Source organism: Rhamphochromis longiceps, linkage group LG16 (assembly GCF_057381845.1).
Source record: "Rhamphochromis longiceps isolate RC_006_pf linkage group LG16, R_longiceps_female_GT1.1, whole genome shotgun sequence".
NCBI lineage: Eukaryota > Metazoa > Chordata > Actinopteri > Cichliformes > Cichlidae > Rhamphochromis > Rhamphochromis longiceps.
The window spans coordinates 24,282,647-24,308,303 of record NC_140572.1 but is presented as its reverse complement, the minus strand read 5'-3'; the positions used below and the strand labels follow the sequence as shown (position 1 = coordinate 24,308,303).

At 37.5% G+C, this 25,657-nt stretch overlaps 1 protein-coding gene across 4 annotated transcripts; it reads right to left on the bottom strand.

Moving 5' to 3' along the window:
• Window positions 1-25,541, bottom strand: grb14 (growth factor receptor-bound protein 14). 4 transcript variants are annotated; one of them, XM_085384993.1, is made up of 15 exons: window positions 25,421-25,541; window positions 22,578-22,792; window positions 20,155-20,272; window positions 10,527-10,683; window positions 9,075-9,196; window positions 8,874-8,948; window positions 8,613-8,750; window positions 5,162-5,272; window positions 4,943-5,038; window positions 4,518-4,580; window positions 2,725-2,841; window positions 2,348-2,417; window positions 2,186-2,273; window positions 1,795-1,888; window positions 1-1,245 (listed from the first exon to the last, which is right to left on the bottom strand). In XM_085384993.1, the coding sequence occupies exons 2-15, from the start codon at window positions 22,763-22,765 to the stop codon at window positions 1,099-1,101; spliced, it is 1,584 nt and encodes a 527-aa protein (XP_085241119.1). In that variant the 5' UTR covers window positions 22,766-22,792; window positions 25,421-25,541; the 3' UTR covers window positions 1-1,098. The 4 variants fall into 4 exon arrangements, 3 of the variants coding, with proteins under 3 accessions (XP_085241119.1, XP_085241120.1, XP_085241121.1); XM_085384994.1 differs by lacking the exon at window positions 25,421-25,541 and having other exon boundaries at window positions 22,578-22,860; XR_014907936.1 differs by lacking the exon at window positions 2,186-2,273 and having other exon boundaries at window positions 1,108-1,245.
• Between the last annotated feature and the right edge of the window lie 116 nt (window positions 25,542-25,657).

Sequence of the window (25,657 nt, the reverse complement as noted above, 5' to 3'; positions counted from 1 at the left end):
ATGAGTTTATTTACAAAACTGCATTTCAATGCACTGTTGTCCAGCCACTGTGATTTAAAATACCTTGTTCTTACATTGTTGCTGTTACAAAAAAAAAAAAGATTGTATGAAGCTGAATGTCAATGTTAGAAGGACTAACATCATTTAAAAAAAAAAAAAGTATCTGACACCGTATATCCACAGATGTGGCTATAACGTCAAAAAATACAATCAGCCCAGGTGTTGCAAATTGTCTGCCTGAATCTCGGGAAATTACAAAACCTAAATTTCAATTTACAGTGAATTCAAATATCAGTCATTTCTGATTACATGTAAAGAAAAAAAATCTTTAGCATTTATTTCATTGCTCTTACTTCAGGGGAACTTTTTCACTGATTCCATGGATACAAACGGTTCACTTAATCATAACTGTATCTATATAGTTTATGCAGTGCACAATGCAAAGTCAGTGAGGTTGGAACCTCTTCACCGGGGCATTACAGCTCTTTGCCAATCCCTTGTAAGGCATGCGCAGTGAAACTTGCTCAGAGGTAATTTTATCACTTCAAATTAAAAAAAGAAACAAACAAAAAAAATGAGTAACTTTCTTAAAAAATACGAATACCTAGCAAAAAAAATAGCTTAGTATAATAATAGCTTAGTTGTTCCCAGACTTGACAGTGTAGAGCCATACTACAGGTTTCCACAAGCATGTCCTTGTAGGGATTCAGTCATCATTTACTTTTAACAGACCGTAAATGTCACATATTTACAGCACTTTTGCTCTATACATACTGCAGCACACGTTCTGCTGGATTATTTTCAATGAACACTCAAATTCCTGCTGCTGTATCTCAACTACTACCACCACATACTTACACCAATACATTAACGGGCCAAAACGTAATCCACATGATCTTCAGCACCAGTAGTTATTTATTTTATTGTGAAATTCACCTTTTTCTGAATAAGAAAAAATAAGGTTGAGTCATGTACCACATTATGAAAACAACTATTTATCTTTTTTTTTTCCAAGGCACAAAAACACCATTGTGTTTCTCCAGAAGAACCAGGAATTAAGGTGCATGTGGGACCTCAGCTGTCTTTTGGGTCCCTTGTTCACAGGGTTATCCGAGCACAGTGATGTCTGAGCTTGCATGGAAGCACCCCACGGTTTAGCTGGTAAAAATCCACCAACTGGATCAAGTCAGTGAACCGTGTTTGACCATCATCAAGACTGTAAAACAACTCTCCTTCATCGTCCACCTACAATGAAGCATACACACAGACATATACAAATCCATGTAGAAATGAATGACACACAAAAAACAGGTGACTTGGTGCAAATGAGTTTAAATATTTCAGATAATTTTTCAGAGATTAATGAAAAACATGCAAAAATACTATGTACTATGCAAAAGTTATAGGTAATTCAGTTGTTCCAGGTATAATCAGGTATCTTATCTGATTAGTCCAAAATTTATTCTGCTGTGCTATTCTACAGAGGATGCTAGTTGTTAATGTCCAGGAAAACACCGAGACAGCCTGACTCATCAGAAGAACTGTGGCAAGTTTTTGAGGATGCTTAAAATAACCCACGTGCCGAGTACTTTGAAACGGCTGTAAGTTTACCAAGGTACACTGCGTTTCGAATGCAAATATATTCAATACAGTTATCTCCTTTCTGTTGTATGAAGGTCATGAATGAATAAAGGGAAAAATATTTTAGGGGTTCTTTTTTTGTAATCAAGAACCACTTTATTTTTGAACCTAAAACCTTTGCACAGTAATTTTCAAATGGTTAATTATACTCACTGGTAATATTTGAAAATGTTTAATTTTTTGCATATAGCACAGTGAAAGTACAAATGTCTTAGGGTTGCTCTGGCTGTCCCTCAGAAGAAACACTCTGAAACAAAGAGAATAAAAAGTATAGCAGTCATTATAAAGACTTACCAACATTAAACGGACGAAGTGAACTGCCTCATATGGTAAATTACATCACATTAGAGAATATTGTGTTGCTTTGCTTTAGTGCAAACATGCTCATGTTGATGAAAAAATTATATATATATATATATATATGTATATATATATATATATATATATATATATATATATATATATATATATATATATATATCTGCAAATCAAATTTAATGTCTTAAATGAGCCAAAGCACAAATAGAAGTGTATAACTGTTTACCCATCAATAAGACCCTGTTGAGCAATTAGACGGTGAGACTCTTCACGAGACAGTTTGCCATGAAACCACGGCTGAGCCACGTGGATAGCTGAAGCAGAGATGCTACGTCAGAAAATATCTTTCAGTTGTACATTAAAAAAGTGAAATTGATGTTTCACACACCTATGTTTAGCACAGAGCTCTGGGCTGTGGAAGGGCTCCCATGACCACTCAAGCGGTGGCAGCTTTTCCTCTGTGGGCGAAGAGAATTACAACTAATGAGTGAAAATAATGTTAATACATAGTTAATTTATGATGTTTCATTTTGCATAACATTCTAGCTCATTTGCAAGTTGCTTGAGGCATTAAGATTTTCTCACGCTTGACAGTCGCATTTACTTTTGGGAAATATTATTAAATTTAACATATTATTTGAAGATATTCAATGAATAAAACAACAGAAAGATGTTTAAACTAAAGTGAAGCATTATTAGTTATTAGCCTAAATTTTATGCTTTCTTTCTGTTAATAGAACCAGATTAAGAGACATTAAGACTTACCCTCCACGACAAGCCTTCCTCTACAGCTACTGAGAGCACCTCAGATGGGTTCTCGATCACCCGACTCTTTTGGCCAGAAAAGTCCATAGCCACCAGAGAGTTCTCTGATATGCTTCTCTGAAATGGCACAGTTTGCACTGATGTGTATTTTAAAATATTAATACATTTTTTCAGGACTTTTCACACACCTGTATATGTGGTCATATAAAACTAAATTCAAGTCACGTGATGTGTAATTCAAAATACCCCAAATTCTTGCAATTATTTTGGTTCACTCTCTATTTTGTACTATGAAAAGGGAGTAGATTTACTTCTGCTGCCTTGTGGTATTGCATTGCCATCTAGTGTTTGAGTAACATGACTCCATCTTCATATTTTCTAGATGATTCCAGACACACACACACACACACACACACACACACACACACACACACACACACACACACACACACACACACACACACACAAAACTCAACTGAAAAGGGATTAGAGAGGTTTTGAAAGGAATTACACTTGGGCACAAGTTAGACATTAAGCTGCAATATAGTGAGTGTCTCTAAATAAAACTGCAAACACACCTAAGAAAATTCTTCTTCAGGATTACAAAGAAATACTAGATTCATCTCCATGCTGGCCAGTAAGTTTGCAATTTAAGTAGCTAAAACAAAATTATTACTTTTAAAGCCCCTCCTATTAACAGTGCTGCACTTGAAATGATATAAAGATAAATCCTATTACTTATAAATGTGCTAATCAGCATAAGAGCAGGGCTTTGTTTTTAACTCAGTGCAATGAAGCAGTAATCTAGTATTCTAGTTTGTCTAAATAGCCTGACATTGCATTTAAGATATTCATTTATTCTCCTGTCTTTCTAGCAAATCCTCTCAGTAAAGTTATTGGCAACACATGACACTCCAACACTAGAGAAGAGGTGACAAGTTGTTAAATCTGTGGACAGCTGATCACTATGTATTTTTAGAAAGCGAGTAGTTCATGAACATGTTCATTACCCATAAATAGACTGTGTCTGCTGTTGCAAAAATACTCTCAGCACAGTCTAAGGCTATTCTGGGACACCGCAGATTCCTCATTTGCTCCATACAATTATATTGCTACACCACTATTTGCTGGCTCATGTTACTTTTGTTTCTTTCAAGCTACACCAGACAGAGGGGCATCATTTTGGAGTTTTATATTTCACCAAATGAATGTATGTCCAGTGCACTTTATTTTTTAGCTTTCGTAGAATCTGATAACTTTTTACCTGCTAAATATAATACTGTACTTCCTAACTGTTTGCTAATGTTATCTGTTTGTTTGAATTTTGTAGGCTGTAGATTCTGCGCTATCAGGATTGTGGGCTAGAGCAACAAAAGCATGAGCTTAACTTGGGCAAATAAAGCTTTTTAAAAGGTTCCTTATTATTGAAGAAAACTGAAAGTTTGTCAGTTATAGAAATACTTCATAGGAGTCACACTAAGAAAAGCAAAAGGTGTATAGGTGATGGCTAGATTCTACTTAAGTCTTGCTTTTGTGGATGGCGTTTTACTGTCAAGGGTTACTGGGACACAAAATTGAAGTGAACCATTATTATTTCACCCGCTGTTTGCTTACTGTGACAAGTCAAAACGTCTGCAGTGAAAAGGTCCATGTAGGGTTGCCACACTAACCCACTGGTTCACACAAAATTGTGTTTAAAGTAGCTTTAAAAACAGGTAACTTGCCACATATGAGACAAAATAATAAAATATAAAGCTAGTATAATTACTAAAACAAGAAAAACATTAACTAACCATTGGTGAGGCTTTTTGCTTCTGGTGTGGCTGAATGAAATTTTGGTAAAGTTGCATCCCAAACTAAAACACAGGAAAAAAGAAGTGATTAAAATTGTGCAATTTAATCCAAACATTTGTTGTGTGTTAACCCATAATCCTTCCAGACCAATGGTGTAGTGATTACAAATGGCAGGTACAAGTAAATATGTTGCAATGCACTGTGTATATAATTTGTGGACTAGCAGGGGTGAGTAATGCTCTAAATTGTATCCAGATTATATCCAGACAATGAACACATGCTGCTTCTATCAAGAGTGGGAGTGATCTTCCAGCATCACTCAAAAGCTTCCCTTGACCTCCTCCCAAAGCTAAATCTGATTCAAACACTGACTCAGCATTCCTACTCTTAGATATCACCCAGAGTTATTTATCAGCAAGCCAACCTTTAACAAGCGCATGGCTGTAATCCAGCAGGTCCTGGTCTGCTCGTCATCTGCACAAAGCAGCTTCAAGTCCCGGGCAGAACTGCATTTTGTGGACTGAGGTGAGAAGTTGGAAGAAAACAAAACAGCCCTGTGAATCAGCGTGCATCTGCTCCTTCTATACAGTTTTGGCATGTCTCTGTTTTATAGTAACAACATCAGTTACAGTACTGCTCTTACCTTCACACAGAAGCCAAATTCTGTAGGTGCCCCATGTAGTTTTTTGGCTGCCAAAACAGTGTAGACATCACTGTCACTGAAGTCAGCAAAGAACTGGAGATGTCTTGGTTCCTGTTAAACACAGAGAGGTCATAATAAGTCAAAGGTACAGAACAGGTATGGACTGGAGGTGTGAAGTATAAAACAGCACATGAAACAATCTTAAGCCTTCATGTCTATACCTGGAACACAGGAACATCTCAGGTGAGTGCTGAGTGTATCTGTATTTGAACATTTCTGTGGTTTTTTTGATGTGATCACAAATGCAAAAAAAATGAAATACTAAAATAATTGAAAATTACAAAATAATTAAAAGTCTTAAAAAGGAAAAACTTGTATATATTTAAAAATATTCACATTTTAAATTCCATGTCAGCAACACGAGTTTGGAAACTGAGATCATATTTGAAAAGCAAAATGTTTTTTCCACTCTGTCTTAATACAGAAAGTCAGCTACTCAAAAGCTTGCATCTGTGCCATATTTTCAGTATCATAATGCACCAAATGCTTTTAGTGGGTGGCAAGTCTGGATTGCAAGAAGGCCAGTCTAGCCTCTGGATGCTTCATGGTCCACTCTTACTTAACCCTTGGATACACAACCTACCAATACCTACACTCTTCCACGAGTGGGGTCAAAAATGACCCCAAATAGAAACAATGCATTTTGCTATAAACTCGGTTGTGATTTGTTTTCAGTCAGTAGGCTCTGGTCCTCTTGTCATCAAAGTGCAAGAAACGGCGAATATCTTTAAATCTTTGAATTGACATAGTGGCCTTGTACAATGGGTTATGCAGAGGACTCCCAAAACCACACCGACTGGTACATCCCAGTTCTTCTCACTTCCTGCAAGAATGGTCAATCAAATGAAGGCCAGGAGCTTTTGTTTGATTACATTTTTCCACTCTTTTCCCCTGTCGGTTGCTACTCTTCGTGCCTCCGTGTTTGTGCATGTCAGCACCTCTTCTATTATATTATCAGACATGAACATCTTCCACGCATCTATTGGGGAGACAGTACTAGACCCAGATGCAAGCCCTGGCCTACTAATTCAGAATATTGTGGCTAGAGCAGTAAGAGGGGCTCATTCTGTTAGACTCAATATCCATTTCCTCTTCAGAGGACTCATCAGAGGACTCCTCTGTATCTGACTGGCCTTGTTCAGAGGGGGGGACAATAGTCTGGGTCCTCTATATCTGAGATGTCAGATTCTGAGTCAATGCCACAGATGGGCTCTTCATCCCATCTGTCCTGGATCATTTGTAGGGCAAGGTCCACAGGGATCCTAGCTGGCCTCATAGCAGCCATGTTACTTTAAATATAAAAAATAAAAAAAACATCAGAAAGGACAATGTTTGAAATGCACAGGAAACTATAAACAGAGCTGCACATAAATGGTCCTCAGGTGCGCATTTGCTGTCAAAATAAAAGACGCGTACCAGATAAGAAGTTGGAACACTCGTTTGCGTACATTAGATGTTCTGGAGGAGGACGGACATTTGTTCAGAACTCTTAAAGATGTCGAAGAAGCAAGCTCGTAAGCAATTACTATCTCCACCACAAAAGAGGCACATATTCTCTGAATTTCCGGGAATACTTTTATTTTGACAGCGAATGCGCACCTGCGGACCACTTATGTGCAGCCCTGACTATAAATCATGTATGTTACTGTGTAAAAATTAATTCTTGATCCATCCATGTAAGTGGGACGGTTGGAGTTGCTAAGAATGAAAGTTTCATAAAAGATTCCATAGGAACTGCTTGGGGTCATTTTTGACCCCACTTGTGGAAGAGTGGGGTAGTGATACAAAAACTGCATTTTTTTTTTAATTAATGAAAAAATAAATAAAAATGCAAATGGCCTCATGTTACAAACATATTTTATGAGGAATACCTGGAATATGAATATATTACAACTTTGCATTTTAAAGATTTTGAAGAAAAACAACCCATGGGGTCATTTTTGTTTTTTATTCCTAGAGTTTCCAAGAGTAAACGTTCTTTGGGAGGTAGGGCCTTTAGTTATCAGACTCCACTCCTGAATCAGGTGACCCTGAATGACCTATTACTATGCTGTCATAGAATCCACATGCTGGGAACACTTCTTCTCATTTACCAAACAGATATTAACTTATTACATTGTTCTCCAGTAGTTTGAATTGTATGTTGTATCTATGATCTTCTTTGCAGTTGAGTTACATGGTTACCCATCCTTGAGCCTGCTTAGTTGTAGATTTTTTTCCAGTTAAACAGTAAAACAGAGTTCTTCCTCTTCACTGTTGCCAAGTGCTTGGTCATAGTGGATTTTGAGGAGTTCTCCTACAACATTGTAGGGTCTTTAATTTACAATATAAAGCTTCTCTGCAATATTGTTGTGGTGAACTGTCGTGTTGCTAGGGTTGATTTCAAAATGAGCTATTTTCCAAAGACAGGATTTAAGCAATTCATGTTATCTTTGGATTGCAATGTAATTAAAAGACCATAACATATTTGTTTTACAAGAGTAAACGATAAATGATATCTACATTTATGTCAAAGCATGCTTTGGATGATTGTATATGATGGGTAAACAGTACATTTTCATCTAATAATAACACATTATCAACCATTCTGGGTGTGGTTACTCTCTTAATGTAACCAAAAGATAAGGATAAATTTAGATATGTTGATAGCGGCTGTATTGAGATGGTATCAATAGCTATTTTGTTTCAAGGATAACTTTACAAAAAAAAAAAAACCCTCACAGACTTTCATTGTCCTGCTTTCATGTGACTCACTATTCCTATGTCTTTTTTTAATGTTACGCCACAGTCATTAGTGTCTGTGGTAACTGACTAGCAAACATCTGACCAAAACCAAAGAAGAAGAGTAAACACGATAGACTAAAAGTGGGCGCCTTGCCAAGGTCAACCTGCACTTAACAACAAAAGGTCTACTGTTGTAGAAAATGAAAGGAGTTGAAAAGTGGATGTGTTGGCGTGCCTGGTGGCTAGGTATAAGCTTCAATTGTCAGCAGCATTGTGAGTACAGTTTCTGCATGGCTGCTGTGCCAGCTGACCTAATGAAAATCCAGCTCAACCTGTTTCACTCTCCTCTCGCAACATGAGTGAGATGTAGCCAGAACATGAAGAGGTGGCCCAAAATGCACAAACAGAGGTCGTGTATCAATCCCTAGAAATTTAAACAACAGTATAGTTTTCCATTTGGAACAATGCATTTTTCATCCTATATCTTTCTTCTGTAAAGTACCCCTCGTCCAATGTACAGATGTGGATTTTTAGAAAATGAACTGGTGTAATGCAATAAGATTGGTTGTATGGAATAGCCCACTTAATAATATGTTTTTTTAAACAACCTGTGATTTTCCCATAATTCATAATACATTCTGTGGACAAGTTATTTTGTTCTACAAACCTTGGAAGTCCCCTTATTGGAGAAATAAAGCCCTGACCGCCGCAAAACAAAATAAGACTTCTTCCAAGACTTCCTGCTTTGCTCTTTGGCGTGAAGGTATCCATGGATCTCAGGACAAGTGCTGGAATTCAGAAAGGTCTGCGTTGGGTAGAGGAATATTTGTTCTTAGTTGGGTGTGTGCATTAAATAATCACAGTAACAATCTCCACTACAGGGCAGAGAGAGTGCAGTGCAAACATAAAGAACCTAAGAACCTGATACCTGTATAAGGTCACAGTGATCCACCATCCCATTGGTTTCACTCGATATGGAAACCATGTGATCTGGGAAAAAGTCCTATGAATATGAAAGAGACATCAGTTATTAACTTCTTCCACCCACATAATTTTGGGCTAGTACAAAGAGACTTGCTGTGTATGACTATAGATATATATACATAGAATTGTATAATTACTAACTCACCAGTGGTTTCCTAAAGAATTCATATTTAGCATAATTCTTCCTAAAATACAACCGGCTGTCTGTGTCCATCGCCCAGCTTGAAAGTACTTCCATAACGTACTCATGGTCTTCCAGAGCTCTTTCTAGTGAGAGCAAGAACAAAGAAATGACATGTTAACCTGTTTTGCTGTTGCTGTTTTTCCTGTTCTTTGTTTTCCCTCTTATTAAAATATACTATCTAGAATCAGGTCAAAGCAAGGTTGAGGACATGGAATTAAATGTTCTTGAAAAATAGAGTAATCTCTGAAAATGATTCCCCAGCAAAAGTTGCATTGAGGAAAAGAGTTTGATTATTAACCTTACATTAATGTGTAACCTCCAGCTATGGGCATGGCAAGAGGTACAAGAGGTACAACATAAACAGTTATTTCCTAGAACTTAATTATTTCCTAGAATTTTAACTGATTGTTGAATAACTGGAAGACATATTGCATTCAGCCAGCAGTGTAAGTTGAATAAATATCAGTGCAAGAAGGTTATCAGATGAATATACTTGTTACTGACAACAATCTTGATTTAATTCAGGTTAAAAAAATGCTTAATAAACAAAACCCACACTCACTGACAACATCTACAGAACAGATTACCAAATGATGAAACAAATGATGAAACTAGTTTGTCTAAAAATGGCTAAATATGTGTTCTCATCTACAGCAAATTAGGTGTATCCCTGGCAAATTCACATGTACACGCACACATAGATGGATAATTGTATATTGTATACAAATACAGTATCTAACAGTAAATAATAAAGTACCGTGTTATATAAATAATTACAGTTACAGTCATAGTCCATGGTTACATAACATTATTTATTCTGTGTCCTTCTTTCTGACAGCTTATCATAACTAGTGTTGAGACATTCAGGAATTTGTTGTTGTTTGTTTGTTGTAGCTCTTCTTTTTGACATCATAAGCATCATTTAACCTTGGCCTCATTCCCCAGTCACCAGTTTCCCACTTGTCCTTCCTTAGACCACTCTGGGTAGTTATTGCACACTGCAAAGTGTAAAAACAAAGACCTCCTGCTTTGGATATGTCCGGGTCTAGTTACCTAGACATGGCAATTTAGCCTTTATAAAAAGGTCCACTTACAACAAAACATATCAACAGGTTCCAATGTTAGTGGTTTTAGTGGTACGGCTTATTGGTGTATTTTTTCATCCTTCATTGTTAGAACTAAAGTGCTGAGATCAAGCTGATATTTGTGAGTTTTAACTGCATTGAAAAGCACAACTGATTTTTTCAAAACCTTGAAACGGAGTGTTAAAAAGAAAAAGAATCATTTTGATAGGATTATTGCAAGACTTATGGGTAAACTTGACTGAAAATGCTGCAAATAATTTTTTGCCATCATTGTTTTTAAATTTAGTATGATGTAAATAACTGGGTAGCTGTTACAGCATCATCTTACCTATTCCTAGATGGGAGAGGTGTTCAAAAAGTGTCCAGGCGTGATCATCAATGCAGTGATTCTTCAAGACAAACAGCTGACATACATCCTGGGCAGTTACATCAGAAGGAACTTCTACAGCTTTGCTGGTATTATCTTCACTATAAACTTTAATTACCTGAAGCAGAAACATTAAATTAACAACCATTTCAGGCAAGCAGTGAGAGACGTTAGTGACTTTTAAAGATACATAAGTTATGTTTTCAGATTGGACATACTGTAAAGGATTGTGTTATAAGTACCATACAACCCAATCAGTTTCACCTTCGTATAGTAAACAGGTAGCTCATTTGCCTATTTGAACAACATAATAGGTAAGAAAAAAAAGACACAACACAAATGTCCTACAAGGCAGAAAACAGAATATAAAGACTCAAGCCTGCAGAGAAACACAAAGAACACAAGACACATTAAACAGGAACTTACCCGCTTGTTTGGAGCCAAGCATAGTATTGAGTTTGGGCTAGTTCTGTAGCCAAAACATGGCTGAGTACAAAGCATCGCAAATGAGAGCTTTTGTGAGAAATATAAACACTCTCATCAGACAGCGCAGCAAGTGTCAGCTGTCACAAGCAGCCTTCCTCTCGCTCTCTCCTTATCTTGCTCTGTGCCACAGTGAAGCTGAAATTAGGCAATTAGATAAAACTCCCTCTCAGCAGATTTCTTTTCTGAATCCACATATGTGTATCACTGGTGCTCGATACCAAATCACCTGCCTCCTTTTCTCACCACTAAGAGTCAGGAAGCCAGAGATCAATCTGCTTATTTACTAGAGGGTGGAGAGAGAGAGTCACATGGCTCCAACCCCCTTAGAATTGACATGCACACACCCAAGGCAAGCAGATCTCCTACATAATGCCCTGTGTGAGCCCAAGAGCAATTACAAAGGTGCTGGTTCAAGTCAGTCTAAAGCTGTCAGAGGCAGGTATGGAAAGTGTAGGAGCAAAGACCAAATGGCTGTCTCTTTTCTCTGAGTGAGGTCAATTGGTAGCTTAAACCTGGACAGGAAAAGCCTGACACCTTTTCTGTAGAGATAGGTCAGAGCTTTTCAACAGGGCTGAGTGAGGTTCAGCAAATGGGCCCTCCACCTATGACATCACCTCTTAGTGTAAACCACTTTGTAATCAATCAGGTCACGAAGTGAGTATAAGAGAACTATCTTTTAAGAATGGTTTATTTCATCACTCATTGTTTAATGTAGTCATTGCTGCATATTAGCACTACAGGTTTGTTTTCTAAAATGGTTTTTACCTGAATAAAAGGAAAAGAGAAGAATTGATAATAAAGTGCAAAATCATACGCAACAAATTGATTTGTTCATTGTAGTTCATATATATATATAGTTCACTGATTTTAATAAGATGTGCATTTACTGCACTGCTGGAGGTGACTGTATCAGGGGCTTTAGCTGAGTTGCTTCAAGGATGTGGCTTTCTGAAAATTGGCCAAATCAAATCATCTGGGTATCAGATTTCACCGAGAACAGGGTAGGGTCTGTCAGAGGCGAAGGAGTCTTTGTGGGCCATTAGCATTGCAGATGTGCTTTATGTTTGCATTACTCAGCAGAAAGTTGCTTTCATGAACAGTTTAGGTTGGACGACAAGATGCAGTATATACAATGAGTAAATATACCCTTCAAAAGGGTAATTTTATCTGAACCATGAGACACAAAAAACAGTGGGTTTTTTTTAATTTAAAACAGAAAATAATTCATTAAATAATAACTCGTGCATTTAGTTTGACTACTATAAACTAATTATGTTGCATGATTTGCCAGTACCGTTAATCATTAGTAAAGTGTTTCCAATAAAAGACAAGGCCACACACCCTGCTGCAGGAGCCATTGATGCCTTTATCAGTAAACACAGAGTTGCAGCCATGAGCAGGTAACCTTGATGCAAAAGCCCACATGTTTTCATCTGGAAAACATTTATGTTTTCCTTCATGTCTGTCATGCCAATCAAGTACAACTTATGTGTTACAGTGTGCAAAAACAGAGAAAATTACCTGGAGAATATTTTTCTCCTATGGAAAATAAGAAAGTGCCACGACTGCCTAACTAAAAGTATCAATTTACTCAGTATAGCAAAAGTTATGGGTACAGTTATAAGGAGAGGAGATGCCAGTTAAAGTGATGCTATGAAAAGTGCAGCAATCAAAATATTTTCAGAAGTGCATTTACATGTGTGAAGACTTTGAGTTTGATCTTATATTTATCTGAATGAATTAAAGCTAAAAAAAAACTGATGCTGCCACACAAAAACTGCTATCATGGTTTCCCTATATATAGTTCTGATTTATAAAAGTTAAATCCACATAAATGTGAATAACGGTAATAATGGTCATTGCTACTAACTTCAACTGCCAGTAGTCTGTCTGATCAGTGCATGTGGTGCACTGAGACAGCTATTTTCTTTTCAAGTTGGAATAGTAAAATTTTCAATTCACTTAAAAAATCTGCATAGTAAGTCCAAATTAAGGCAACCTTACTATTTATACACGTATATGTATACTTACTTACACATATGAATAGGTGGTGAGCCACTACTGATCCACCAAATTACTGTTGAGGATACACTGGCACAATTTCCCAATATAAGCTGCATTTATCAAACTATGATGGCAACAAGGCTGTTGATTTCAAGAGTTGTATCACAAGGGTGAGAACACATCGTGCTGTGTCATAAAGGTCTGTGATGAAAAGTAAAAAAGAAAAAAAAAGAGTCTGGAACAGGAAGACTAAGTCCAGATACTGGGTATGCAGCACTAAATATAGTCTTATTGAACATAAACTTCTCTATTAGACCTTCTTATCTCAAGGACAGGACAGAGTGATCCATTTTACCAATTAGCCTTCTCTGGTTAAACCTTGAAGTGCACTCCCACAGCTGCAGCTATATCACTGAGTGGTGGTAAAAAGTTGGCCTCCAGCCTCGTCTATATAAGAAAACGACAGAGAATAGTTCTCTTAGCTATCCACTAAAATAAAACTTGAAAATAAAGAGTTTTAAATTATTATAAAACCTCCTTTCTGGTAGGTAAACCTGTTTACAACTGGATCATCACTTATAAGATTACATATCCAAAACGTTACTATTGTCCCGAGACCTAGAAGGAATTAGATCATTTGGAAAGTATTTTTTAGACCGGTGGAGTCAGTGTGCAACAATAAGGAGATGAATTAGAACACTAGCCAAATGTTATCAGCCAACACTGATAAGCCTGCTGGGAAGCTGTAGTTGCTACTTTGTAAATTACAGTGGCTGCTAGAGGACTGGGCTCAGGTATTTCACATTAAACTTAAAAATATGTAATTGTGGTTTTGCTTGTGAACAGTCTACATTTTAATTAGATACATCCTATAAGATACTGAAACACTTTGTACTGATGTCTAAATTAAAGTATGAACATCCCTGCTTTCCCTTGTTCAGCACTGATATTCCATATTAAAGAAAAGTGACACTTCACCAGATTCCATTTGTGATATGAAAGTGCAGGCTACTTTCTGCTTTTAATACATCTTAACATCTTCAAAAGGCTACTGTAGTATTGATGTATAATTAATAGCAAGAATGTGTTTTATGGTACAATTATTTTTTTTAACAAAGTACTGCAAATATCTCAATTTAAATAAGTAACAATAGCACAGCCGAAGCACTGTGAACACCATATGTGAGCAGAACATTTATGAAGATTAAATCTTTGAGAAGTTTTAAACATTGTAAGCCTTTACATAGTGGTCACGGGAGACCAGATCTAATCCAGCACCATCTGGAAAAACAGCTTAAATTTAGAACACTAAACAGAAACAAAAAGCAGCCCTTCGCTAACAGGGAGGGAGACAATACAAAAACAAATCCATATAAGATTCCTACCCGCTTCTGCAGACAAAGAGGTGTGATGGCAGGCAACGTGACTCTTCTTGCATGGAAATTCATGCTTCTGCCTTACCTGCACAATTAACTATGAAAAGAAATATCCATGCATAGTAATTGAAAGTAAGGCTAATGTATAAATTATAGTTGGATATAATATGATAGTATTAAAAATAGTTTATATATATTTCTTTTCTGAGCCGTTCCAGTGCTAACAGTGTGATTCATCAAATTGCAAGTGTTAGAAACCAAATGTTGTTTCCTCACCACAGCACAAACTCCTCCTCTGTCCTTGGGGATGTAAAATCTCTTTCCTTTTCTTTCCTTTTAGAAAGGGAGTTTCTCAAAGTAAAATGTTTCTCATGGTGAACACAGTTAAAATATACAGCCCAAGGCCAAAGAAACGTTAAATATTTATTTTTAAAAAGAGCAATTTTAGCCTAGCGATAATGTAAAACCAAAACAAGAAGCTGAAGAATTTCCCAGAAAGCACATGTATCATATTTTTTCATTCTTACTTTGTAGCCAGACACTACACTGCTATTTTTAGTCTCTGATCCACTTTTTTTTTTATAGAGAACATTCACAAGCATGAATATATTCTTGCTAATTATCAATGTTCAGTTTCCTTCTGAGACAAGGAATTTGGAAATGAGTAGCTATCAAAACCACAAAACTACAAAAACAAGCTCATAAAAACTAGGTTAATGTAGATCCATAAAAGTACATCAGATCTCAAATTAGTTGTTTTCTCATTTTAAAATGTTGAAAACTGTTAAAATCTGTGAATAACATTTATAACCTGCCTGGTGACTTTAAATGACTCTGAATGTCACATTGTTATTGGTGTGAGACTGGCTGCTATAAGTAGTTAAGAAACTGCTGATCTACTGGGCTTTTACAAAAAAACCACAGCTAAAGTTTAGAGAGAGTGGTCCGATACGAAAATAGCCAGTGGGCAGAAGTTCTCCAGGAGAAAGTGCCTTGATGATATCAAAGATTAGAGGAGAGTGGCAGACTGCTTCAAGCAGACAGGAAAGCAAAGAATCACTGGTTATAAAACAAGTATGCATTGTTTGAATGCACAACAATGTTAAACCATAAGGCAGAGGGGCGCCAGCAGCAGAAGAGCACATCAAATGGCAAAGTGTCAGTAGTTCAGACTGCTGTAATGGCATGGGATACATTTCTTAACTTTGGGCAAGATAAGGATCATTGAAACTCATTTCATCAAACCCAACTGAGTATTTTGCTGACCGTGTCCATCCCTTTATGACCACAGTGATCACAATTCTTGAACGTGATAAATTCACTGTACTCAAATGTGACAAGATCTCAATCTAAAAGGCTAGATGTGAAGTCGACTAATCTGCAGCTTTCTAATGCTATTAAGTCAAAATATTACATTTTGAGGAATGTTTCTGGCATCTGTGCCATGAGTAATTCAGGCAGTTTTGAAGGCCAAAGCCTCCAACCCACTACAAGCAAGGTGTGCCTAAAAAAAAGTGGCCAGTGAGTACATAACTAGACTCTATTAGACTTTTCATTTCACAAATTACACCCACTATGATTTGTGCATTCATCTGAAAGGAGGAAACAGTTGCAAACTTCCAGGATGCTGGAATTCATTATCTGATAAAAGTCACACACATACTGATGTGTTATTGTTGGATATCTGGTCAACTTCAAGGTAATGTGTGGATTCATGATTAAATACAGTTTATGTTTCATTAAAAAAAAACCTCTGACCTTGAGACCCTGCCTGCCTACCTGGAGGGGCGATGACATTATGCCATCAGCCTTTTACAGCTAAGGGGTAAAACTGATAAAATACTTTTTTAAAATGGTAGTTTTAGGTATAGTTCTCTGCGTGACACAACCTGGGAGCTTCTCCTACACTGAGATAAAGCTGTGACTTCTTAAATCCTTGAAAAAGAATTTAATTTTCTGCATCTACAATAAATTTCTTGTATCTCTTCTCATCGCTATATTTCATCACATTTACCCTCATAGCATGAAACATGGCGGTTTGGCTAAAGTTACTGTACTCTCACGCTCTCACGAGAACACACAGGAAAAGAAGAACTGGCAACAACAGACTTCATGTTTATCTGGAAACACAGTACATTGACTTGTGAGAGCACAGACAAGCAGACGCTGCTAGTTATCACGCTGCTAAAATGAATTGGAATTAATGGACCCAGAATGATAACAGAGTCGCCACAACTCCCATAACAAAGCTAGCGCCAGACACATTGTCCTTGACCATAGCTGTTTCAGACAAGACCCCTTGCAGGCTCTGTCAGAGTAAGACAACAGCCAGCGATGCAGCAGGCCAGTGGTGCATATATGAAGGTATATAGTGCATGCTAACCTCTGGGAAGGGAGATTTTTAGTGCAAAGCAAGGACCCCGCTGTCCATGTTTCATCGCTATGTTACTTTGTTACTTGTTAGGTTGCAAGGAAAAAGGAACAGCTTCTGCTTTTTTACATTTTATTTTATTTTTTGGATCCATCCATCCATTCATTACCTTCTGTTTATCCAGTTCAGAGTTCTGGTGGGGCTGGAGCACATTGCAGCTGTCAGGGCGAGGGACAGGCAACACCCTCAACATGCTGCAAATCTATCACACATTCATGCTATGAACTATATGTCAGAAACTGCTGAGGCAGCATAGGAAATTTGTTCACCATTATAAACATTAGTCCAAGAAATCACAAGGTAAACAATATTTTCGTATTACCTGTCACGGTTCTGGGTCAGTTTGACCCAGTATTTTGAGTGTCTGCTCACCGTGTCTGCTCTTGGGTCTACCTCATTCTTCACACCGGCGCACCCCGCCGTGACATTACCTCTGTAATTCATTCATTTACAACTCTATTTCTTTCTTGTGGAGTCATAATCAATTTTTTGCTTGTTTTTTTAAAATACAATGAAAGCACAACAGCAGTGCTAAACAAAGCGATGTCAAGCATTGGGTCTTGCCACAATTCTGCAAAACCATTCAATTAAGAGAAAATGTGGTAAGTTAGAGAAGTACCACAATGGCGAGACTCAGTATCAGTTTCCTTGGCTGCCTGTTTTATAATCGAATGCCATCTCTAGAGGAATATTATTATCTTTAGATAATTATGATTGATGATAAAAATTACTACCCAGAAAGGCTCACTGGGAAGCCAAATGGACAATTTTGCGGGTGAATGGTGGATGAGGGGACAAGTGCAGCACAGTTGGAACAATGATGTCATTGGCTTTTTGAGTGCCTCTAAAAGGAGGTCACCATGCTGTGCCATTAGGACAGTGACATAAAAACAGCTGTTCAGCCTAACATACTGTCTTTATCTTCCCAAGGATCCTGGTGAGACTAAGAATAAGCACATGGATATACTGCTGGTGTTACACTATTGGCCAAGTTTTAAATAATGAGGCCAGTGTAAGCAAAACCTAAGAACTGACACTTCTTTAAACATTTGGTTTCCAACAATTTCTCTCTACTCTTGAATCTATTTAATGCCAATGCGAGGATGTCCTTATAGCTTTGATGGAAAAATAAAAGAATGAAAATATGGTCTTGAAAATGACTACAACAGGTTCCCTTTAACTTGATTTGCAGAGAGCGAACTGTTTCTCTCTCTCGCTCTGATAAAATAATTTTATTTTCAGTCTAATAATGGCATCCTTCACTTTCATTAACATGTCTTTGAAACTCATATTGAGAACACCAGTGAACAGCTATCAAATTTAAATTCCTTATTTTTGAGTCAACTCCTGATCTTTTATCTGTTTAATGTGTCACATAATAATGAGGAAACAGGTTTCACCTGTCCATGAAACTGCTTAACTCAGTTGCCCAATTAATCTGAAAATAGGGAACTATGTAGAAAAAAATGGACTGAAACAGTTGACCCAGTAAAGCCTGAACTATGAAATAATTCCCAGAAACAAGTGTTTATTTGACCTTCGGACAATTTTGTAATAAATAAATAAATTAGTAATTTGAATATATGAGCTTGAATTTGTATCACATTTAATATGCTGATGACGTAGTCTCAAAAACTCATGCATCATTTACAATACTCTAGGCATTAAGTGCTTAATGCAGTGCAATGCCTGCACTTCAATCATATATTCACAGTTTTTTTTAAACAATTCACTTGCAGCACCATTGTCCCAATATTAACTCTAGACACTTAGCTTAAAAGACTAAACCATGCATTTCTGTGCATATATTTCATCAACGGCAACAGACACATAAACACATAGATAAAGGGCTCACACTTACCAGCAGCTATGCTGCTGATAGCTGCTGGTGAGTGCACAGTGCTATAATTTTTATGTTTTCCGATGAGTCATTGCTGTGAGGCGACCCCCGCTGCTACACACACACACACACACACACACACACACACACACACACACACACACACACACACACACACCACAATGATAATGAGAAACAGTCAACTCCAGCTTAGAGTATAGGGGCTTTTGGTTGGCAAACCAAACTAATTTAACAGCCCTGGAAAATATATAGGCAAACTCACTTCACATTTGAGGCAGACCAATGATTGCTAGCTTCCCAAAGCAATGAATGTGCTCTTGTTTCTGAATGTGCCAGTGAGTTTTAAAAATGCATAGTCAACAACAAATCAATTTTTGCTTTGCTTGATAAAAAAAAGTTTTCTGCTGAGTTGTATGAACTGACTAAAAAAGAGGAGAAAAGAAAGTCTTCATAAGCTATCAATTCCTTGCATCTGTACAATTTGTTGTAGCTTGTTTGTAGTGTTAACAAGGCAAAAATACTTTAATTATGGGGAAAAAATGGTCATTGTCTATACGTAGTCTCAGTAGTCATCCAAATAGCCTGTGAGACTAAAGTGGGGGAAAATCTGAGAGGAATAAACGTTAAAATTGCAGAAAAATACTTTAAGGATTTTTACTGACAGAAAAAAAGTCCTGCCAGCATAATTCTGCTGTCCTACAATAAGCTGCAAATAAACTATGTACATCTATCTTGCTCACTATATAAAACAACTTAAATCCACAACTTAATGCACTATATTATAATGCAGCACTTCACATTACATTATTTTAGGCCATGGTTCTTTGCATAAGACTAACAACATTTTCAAACTAGTCAAGAATTCTATGCTACCAACACACAAGTTTTAACTACTGAGTTTTTCAGCATCAGTAGGTACTTCCTGATTTTCAGTGCAAAGTAATCACACACCCTGTGCTAAAACAAACAATAGTGCTGTTAGGCTCCAGACCTGATAATTGTAAACCATAAAAGTTCTTCTGAAAAATCTAAAGGTGATGTAAAACACCCATTGTCCATTTTGTGGTGGCTGCTGCTTTCAAATACTACGGTATAAAAACCTGAGATTGAAAACATAAAATCACAGACTTTGTGGCTTATCTAAGCATGCTGACACAGCATTTTTAACTCCTGACAGCAACTAATTTCCTTACTCACATAACCGGTTGGACCATTCATATGGTGCTAAGGTCAGATGACTTCAGCAAGCTAAATATTGCATTTTTTCAATTATTCAACTTTAACAAAATGTTGTGCAATTTTGTTTTCTGACATTTGATCCACTTAAAAATCAGCATTAAGTGAGTACGTGAAATAAAACATCTAAGTGGACATGACACAGGTCTTGTATCATGATAATCATGGACCAAAAACTGTCAATATGACACTAACCTGAGATGTACAGCTTTTGGTCCATGGTAATAAACATTCAGAAACAAGAGGGTTCAGGGTTGAGGTGAGAAGCTCAGGAAGAGGGGAAGAGAATGATGCCTCGCTCTCTTTAGTGCTCCTGAAGGACAAAAACAAAGAAACAAGAGACAGAAACAAACTTCAATGAAGCAAAACTGTGTAAATTTTCAGGCAACAAGCATATTTTGATGACTCAGCCATAATATAAAACAGCTTCACAGAAGAGTTGTATGAAGCACATGTTATCTGTCATATAACAGATGCTTCAACATTGTAATGAGTCATTTCTTGGGTGAAGGCATAGGGAGATCTGACCAAAACAAAAGGCATGGCTCCATTCTCCTCTAACAAACATAATTCACATTTTTTACTACCGGGTGCCTGCTTTCACCACATCACCAAAACTCACATTCAAAGGTTTATTTCTAAGCCTTATGTGTAGAGCAGGGCGATATGGCCAAAAATATTTATCACGATATATATTTGAAAATTTGCGATAACGATATAACCGACGATATAATTGATGCGAGACAAAATACAACTCCACAACATTACTAGCGCAAAAAGACAACCTTCCATTTATTTTCACTTAAACAAGAAGCTGGTTTTTATGTACATTAAAGCTTTATAAAAATGTAACAGTGCAAATGCAAATTCCTTGCTGAAAGTTTAACCAAAAGGCATTTCCAGTAGAAATGGGCTGACATATCCTGATCATAACCATATATAATATCCACTGAAGTTAAAAATAGGTGCTTTGCAACATTAAACTGCAGTGTGCAGTACGCATTTTTCGGACCATAAGGTGCACGGGATTATAAGGCACATTAAGCGAAACAAAGCAGTCAGATAAATCAAACTTTATTAAACCCATTCTTCTTGCTTCCTCCACTTCTGTACCATTGATTCATTAATGTTGAATTCTCTGGCAGCTGTTTTATTCCCATGTTGTTGCAGTATATTAATGACTAACCTCGTATTGTGGATGGATTATCTCAGTTGTTCTCCTGACTGAAGTTTGGTCCGTTTACAGCATCCTGCCATGCGATTGCATTTGTCTCTAACCATGAAGAACCTTCACGTTAACTTTTATAAGTGGAAAAGTGTTAGTGTTCGTCCTCCAGCTTCACTGTTTATGTTATGCTAACATAGCTGTATCGCTAGCGATCACATAGCACATCATTATATACCAGCTAGCCCAACTTCAGTAACCCTACAAACGTCACTGCTGTTTAGTTTCCTGTCTTCATTTATGTTGGAAGTGATAGCAGAGCTGTACGTTTGATTTTTTTCAGAAATCTCTCGGTCAGAACATGCAATATCATGCTTAGGTAACTAGCGAAACTAGCGAGCTAACTTCCGCTAGCTTCCTGCTAACTTCTAACTCCGTTAAATGTAATAACTTTTGTTTTCATGGATGCCTGGAAGTTAAACTTTATAGTTACACCTGGTAAAGCAGCAATGCTGATCGTTTTATTAAAGATGAAAGAATTTAGACAGTTTTTAACTCTAAGTGATGCTGCAGTGTTGTTTGACCTGAAGTATACGGAGTTTAGGACCCAGATTACTCCCAGATTTAAGAGCATCTTAGTCCGACAAATATGACAATAACAACGGCTGCTTGCATGTTCTGCAAAAAAATGTGCTTTGTTGTGTATCTGACGGACAAACACCAAACCAGTTCCACATCACGGAAGTTGCACCATTTTTACAAACCAATTCTGGTTCATCTGTTTCACTCAACAATCGGCCATGTGCGTATGAAAACAAAGGCACTGCGCATGCGCGTTTTACTCCCATTCTATCGCGATATTTCATTTTCCTATCGTTGCCTAACATTATACCGGTATTACCGTGAACGGTATAATATGGCCCAGCCCTACTTATGTGTACTGTTGACATCATTTTGAGGTCATAAAGGAGTGAAATATCCCCCACAAGAGGAAGAAACCCCCATAAAGAGACCACCCTTAGGACATATAACTCCACCCCACCTGTTTGAAGTAGTTCAGATTAAAGGATGTGACAAGACATGCATACAAAGAGTTCTTTTTTAATGACTAAATGCTATGATAAAGTAAGAATAAATTAGATTTCAGTATGGTTGCATGGTATGAGGTGTATTTTAACATACATTTCTTTAGTACAAAATAGTTAACAATTATTATGTTATCATCTTATCTCTCTTAAAGTTAATATTAAATGTTGCACTGCACTACACATTGCAGCTTTTAAACAGAGATCTACCTCTTCTGCAAATAAGACTGTGCTATTCTTGTGCAAGGCAGCTTACACTGTAAAGTGTAGAGTAGAATACACTTCTTGTGGTTTAGTGCAAATTAAACCAGCCTGATTAAATTTTATAAACAAACTTCTTGTCAAGCATAAAGGAAAATGAGACCTACCTGTTCCCCCTGCAGAGTTTAATGCTGATCTTCTGTTTATTTGGTGTTATTAAAGGCTCTTGCAACGGGAAGAGTTCTGCGCTGGGAAACTCACTCACATTACCCTTGTCACTCTGAAAAATCTCTGCTTTCTGTCCGAGGCTTTGAGAAGTGTGTATCTCGTCCAGTGCCTTATTCATATCACTCATGTGGGCCAGCTAAATCCAAGGCATCATCTGGAGCAAATAGAAGAGACAAGCTTTTAGACTGGAGTATGTGCAGACCACAGTTGGAGCAAGCTGCCTGGCGGGGCTCATCTGCTCACAGCTCAGCAGAGCACACACATACATACACACAAGTCTCATCTGCTGCCCACAGGGCTGGCCCAGTGGGGCAAAACGATCCCTCCTACCCAAACATGATCCACCACATAAAGATATTTTTAACACAATGACTCCCGAAACAATCATCCTCGCTCTGATGCAGTCAAGTATTATCAATCATTAAAATTTGCTCTGCCACCTGTTTTTTGTTTTTTTCTTTGTATTGCTTGCCTTTGATAATGTTTATATGCACACTGGAAAGCAATAAATTACCACACAAAGCAGACTCTCACAAAAAGAGGTTGGTATTGAGTACAGGTGGGTTATGACTAGAGATGGCACGATACCACTTTTTTATGTCCGATACCGATATCATATATTTGGATATCTGCCGATACTGATATGAATCCGATATAGTGTGTTTTTAATCAATAAAACTGTTTTTTAATATCTTGCTGCATTTTGTATAAGTTCAGACAAGTCTCGCACGCCACGGCCGCTCTATCACGCGACGCATACTGCTCCAACGTGCTGAGTTACGCCATGTCGCAAGTTTTGTGAGGTGCTTTCGTGATATTTAATGGATCGGATTACATTTTTTATTTATCTCCAATATCTGATCCAGTAATTTAGGTCAGTATCGGACCGATACCGATACGTGATATCGGATCGGTCCATCTCTAGTTATGACTACTATAAAATGAACTGCTCTTTTGTTATGGACTTTGCACAAAGATTGCATAACATAGTACACTGCAGAATGCCTGTGGTTGTAAAGAGTAGCCAGCCCAACAGAATGGCTGTGTGGTTGGAAGTGTCATTCAGAGACTGGCTCTGTGTGGGGGATGGTGGGGATGATAACATCATTCTCAAAGGTAATGTGTAACAGAGTTTGACCAAGGGAGGACAGGCTACTGAAGGAACTTACTAACAGGCAGCATGGGGAAAGCAATAACTCACCACCCAAGGCTTACTTAATAATGTCAGAACCTAGTTTTGTTTTTTTAAAGGAAGAAATACAGAAAATGTAGAATATAGTATAATGCTCCACCTCAAAATGATAAGGGACCAAGGGGAAAGTTTTTACTAGACTGATTGTTTTACCTGTCTGGCTCCAATCTTACGATCTACCTCAGCATCCGTTACAATAACCCACTATACATGCTTGTTTTTTATATTATGCCAGTAGGCTATCACCATGGTGTCCTGTAGATACCCATTAATCGACTGCACTTATCTGAATGTTTGTATACCAATTTATTACAAGTGGCAACTTTATGAAAACATATAACATAAATGAACTTTATATGAACCCGCCCCCCACCCCGGCCTCACTGTGGTCATAAAGTGATGCCCAACAGATTCTTCTTCTGTTGGTGAGCTTGTGTGAATTAAAGTTGGTGCCATTCCCTTTAGCTGAAAGGAGTGGCACCAACTGAATTTGTGGTCTTGTCCAGGTGCTGTAGCCCATCGGCTTCACAGTTCATGTGTTGTGCACATTCAGAGATTCTCTTCTGCATACTGTGGTTGCAGCCAGTGGCTCTTTGAGTTACTGTTGCCTTCCTATCAGCTCAATGCAGTCTGGCCATTCTCCTCTGTCATCTCGTATCAACAGGGTGTTTTCTCCCAGAAAATGCTGCTCACTGGATATTTTTTCTTCTTCTAGCTATCACTAAACGCCTAGTAGCAGCAACCCCAGTTTGAAGTTTGCTCAGTTTGAACTGCACCAGGTCATCTTAACCATGTCTATACACCCAAATCTTGGAAGCTGTTGCCATATGATAGGCTGATTCTTCAGCCACTCCTACATTTGAGAGTGCTGCAGCCTACTTAAAATACAGAAAATCCTAATTTTAATTTTTACTATGATTAAAATATTTTTTCCTTAATAATATAATTTAAAAAACAAATGACACAGTCCGTTAGCTATAAATTGCTAATGCTACCAAGTCATATGTAAAGAGTTAAAACCAACATGTGACCCACCTACCACTGGGACACAAAAAAAATCAATACAATAGCAGTGAATTTAGCTCAAAGTGGTGAGCAATACCACAAAAAAAAAAATCCACCCCTATTACAAGTTTTAATTTGCTTTTTATATTAATAAACATGTTTCAATAAACACTTAACTGTACATACTTAGGAGTAATTTCAAACGGAGTTTCTGCTATTACTGCTGCCCACCAGGGGGCCCCAGCCCACACTTTGGAAGTCATTGAGATATTTGTATTACGCTGAACAGGTGTGCCTAACAAAGTGGCCGTTAGGCATATGTTCACATGGATTCTAGTAGTAAAATGCTTTTTTCTTAAATATTTGCTCTGATAGCGCTGGAGAAAATCATTAGCCACATAGTCCAAGGTTTAATTTCTAAAGAAATCGTATTTGTTAATTCTGAAGATCTTCTTCTTTTAAGTAAATAAGTATAATTGCTTTGTCCACAAAGCAACACTTCAAACTTATGGAGCAGGGTGATTCTTTCTGCTTTTCCTGCGCCCTGTACACTAGTATGAAGAGACATAAGTTTAGAAGGGTTACCTTTATACCTCCTTAAATGGGGCTGATAATGCAAGCATTCAAGCAGGTCCCAGTATCCCAGCAAGGAATGAAACTCACTGGACTCACATGTAAGAGAAGCTACAGGTAAAGTACAAGCTGCTTTAAGTCATGAAGTGGGATCCGGTTTTACCTGTTGTGAGCGAGTGACTGTTTTCAGTCGGATCCAATTTCGCTCTGCATCATGTGTGCAGAAATCAAAGCAATGATTATAATAAT

Bases quoted from the DNA above. Each gene is read 5' to 3' on its own strand.
- grb14 (XM_085384993.1), bottom strand. From the start codon at position 22,765: ATGAGTGATATGAATAAGGCACTGGACGAGATACACACTTCTCAAAGC. The intron at 20,273-22,577 runs GTAGGTCTCATT...TTTGTCCTTCAG, and splicing joins AAACTCTGCAGGGGGAACAG to GAGCACTAAAGAGAGCGAGG. The intron at 2,274-2,347 runs GTGTGTGAAACA...TCTCTGCTTCAG, and splicing joins GAGCTCTGTGCTAAACATAG to CTATCCACGTGGCTCAGCCG.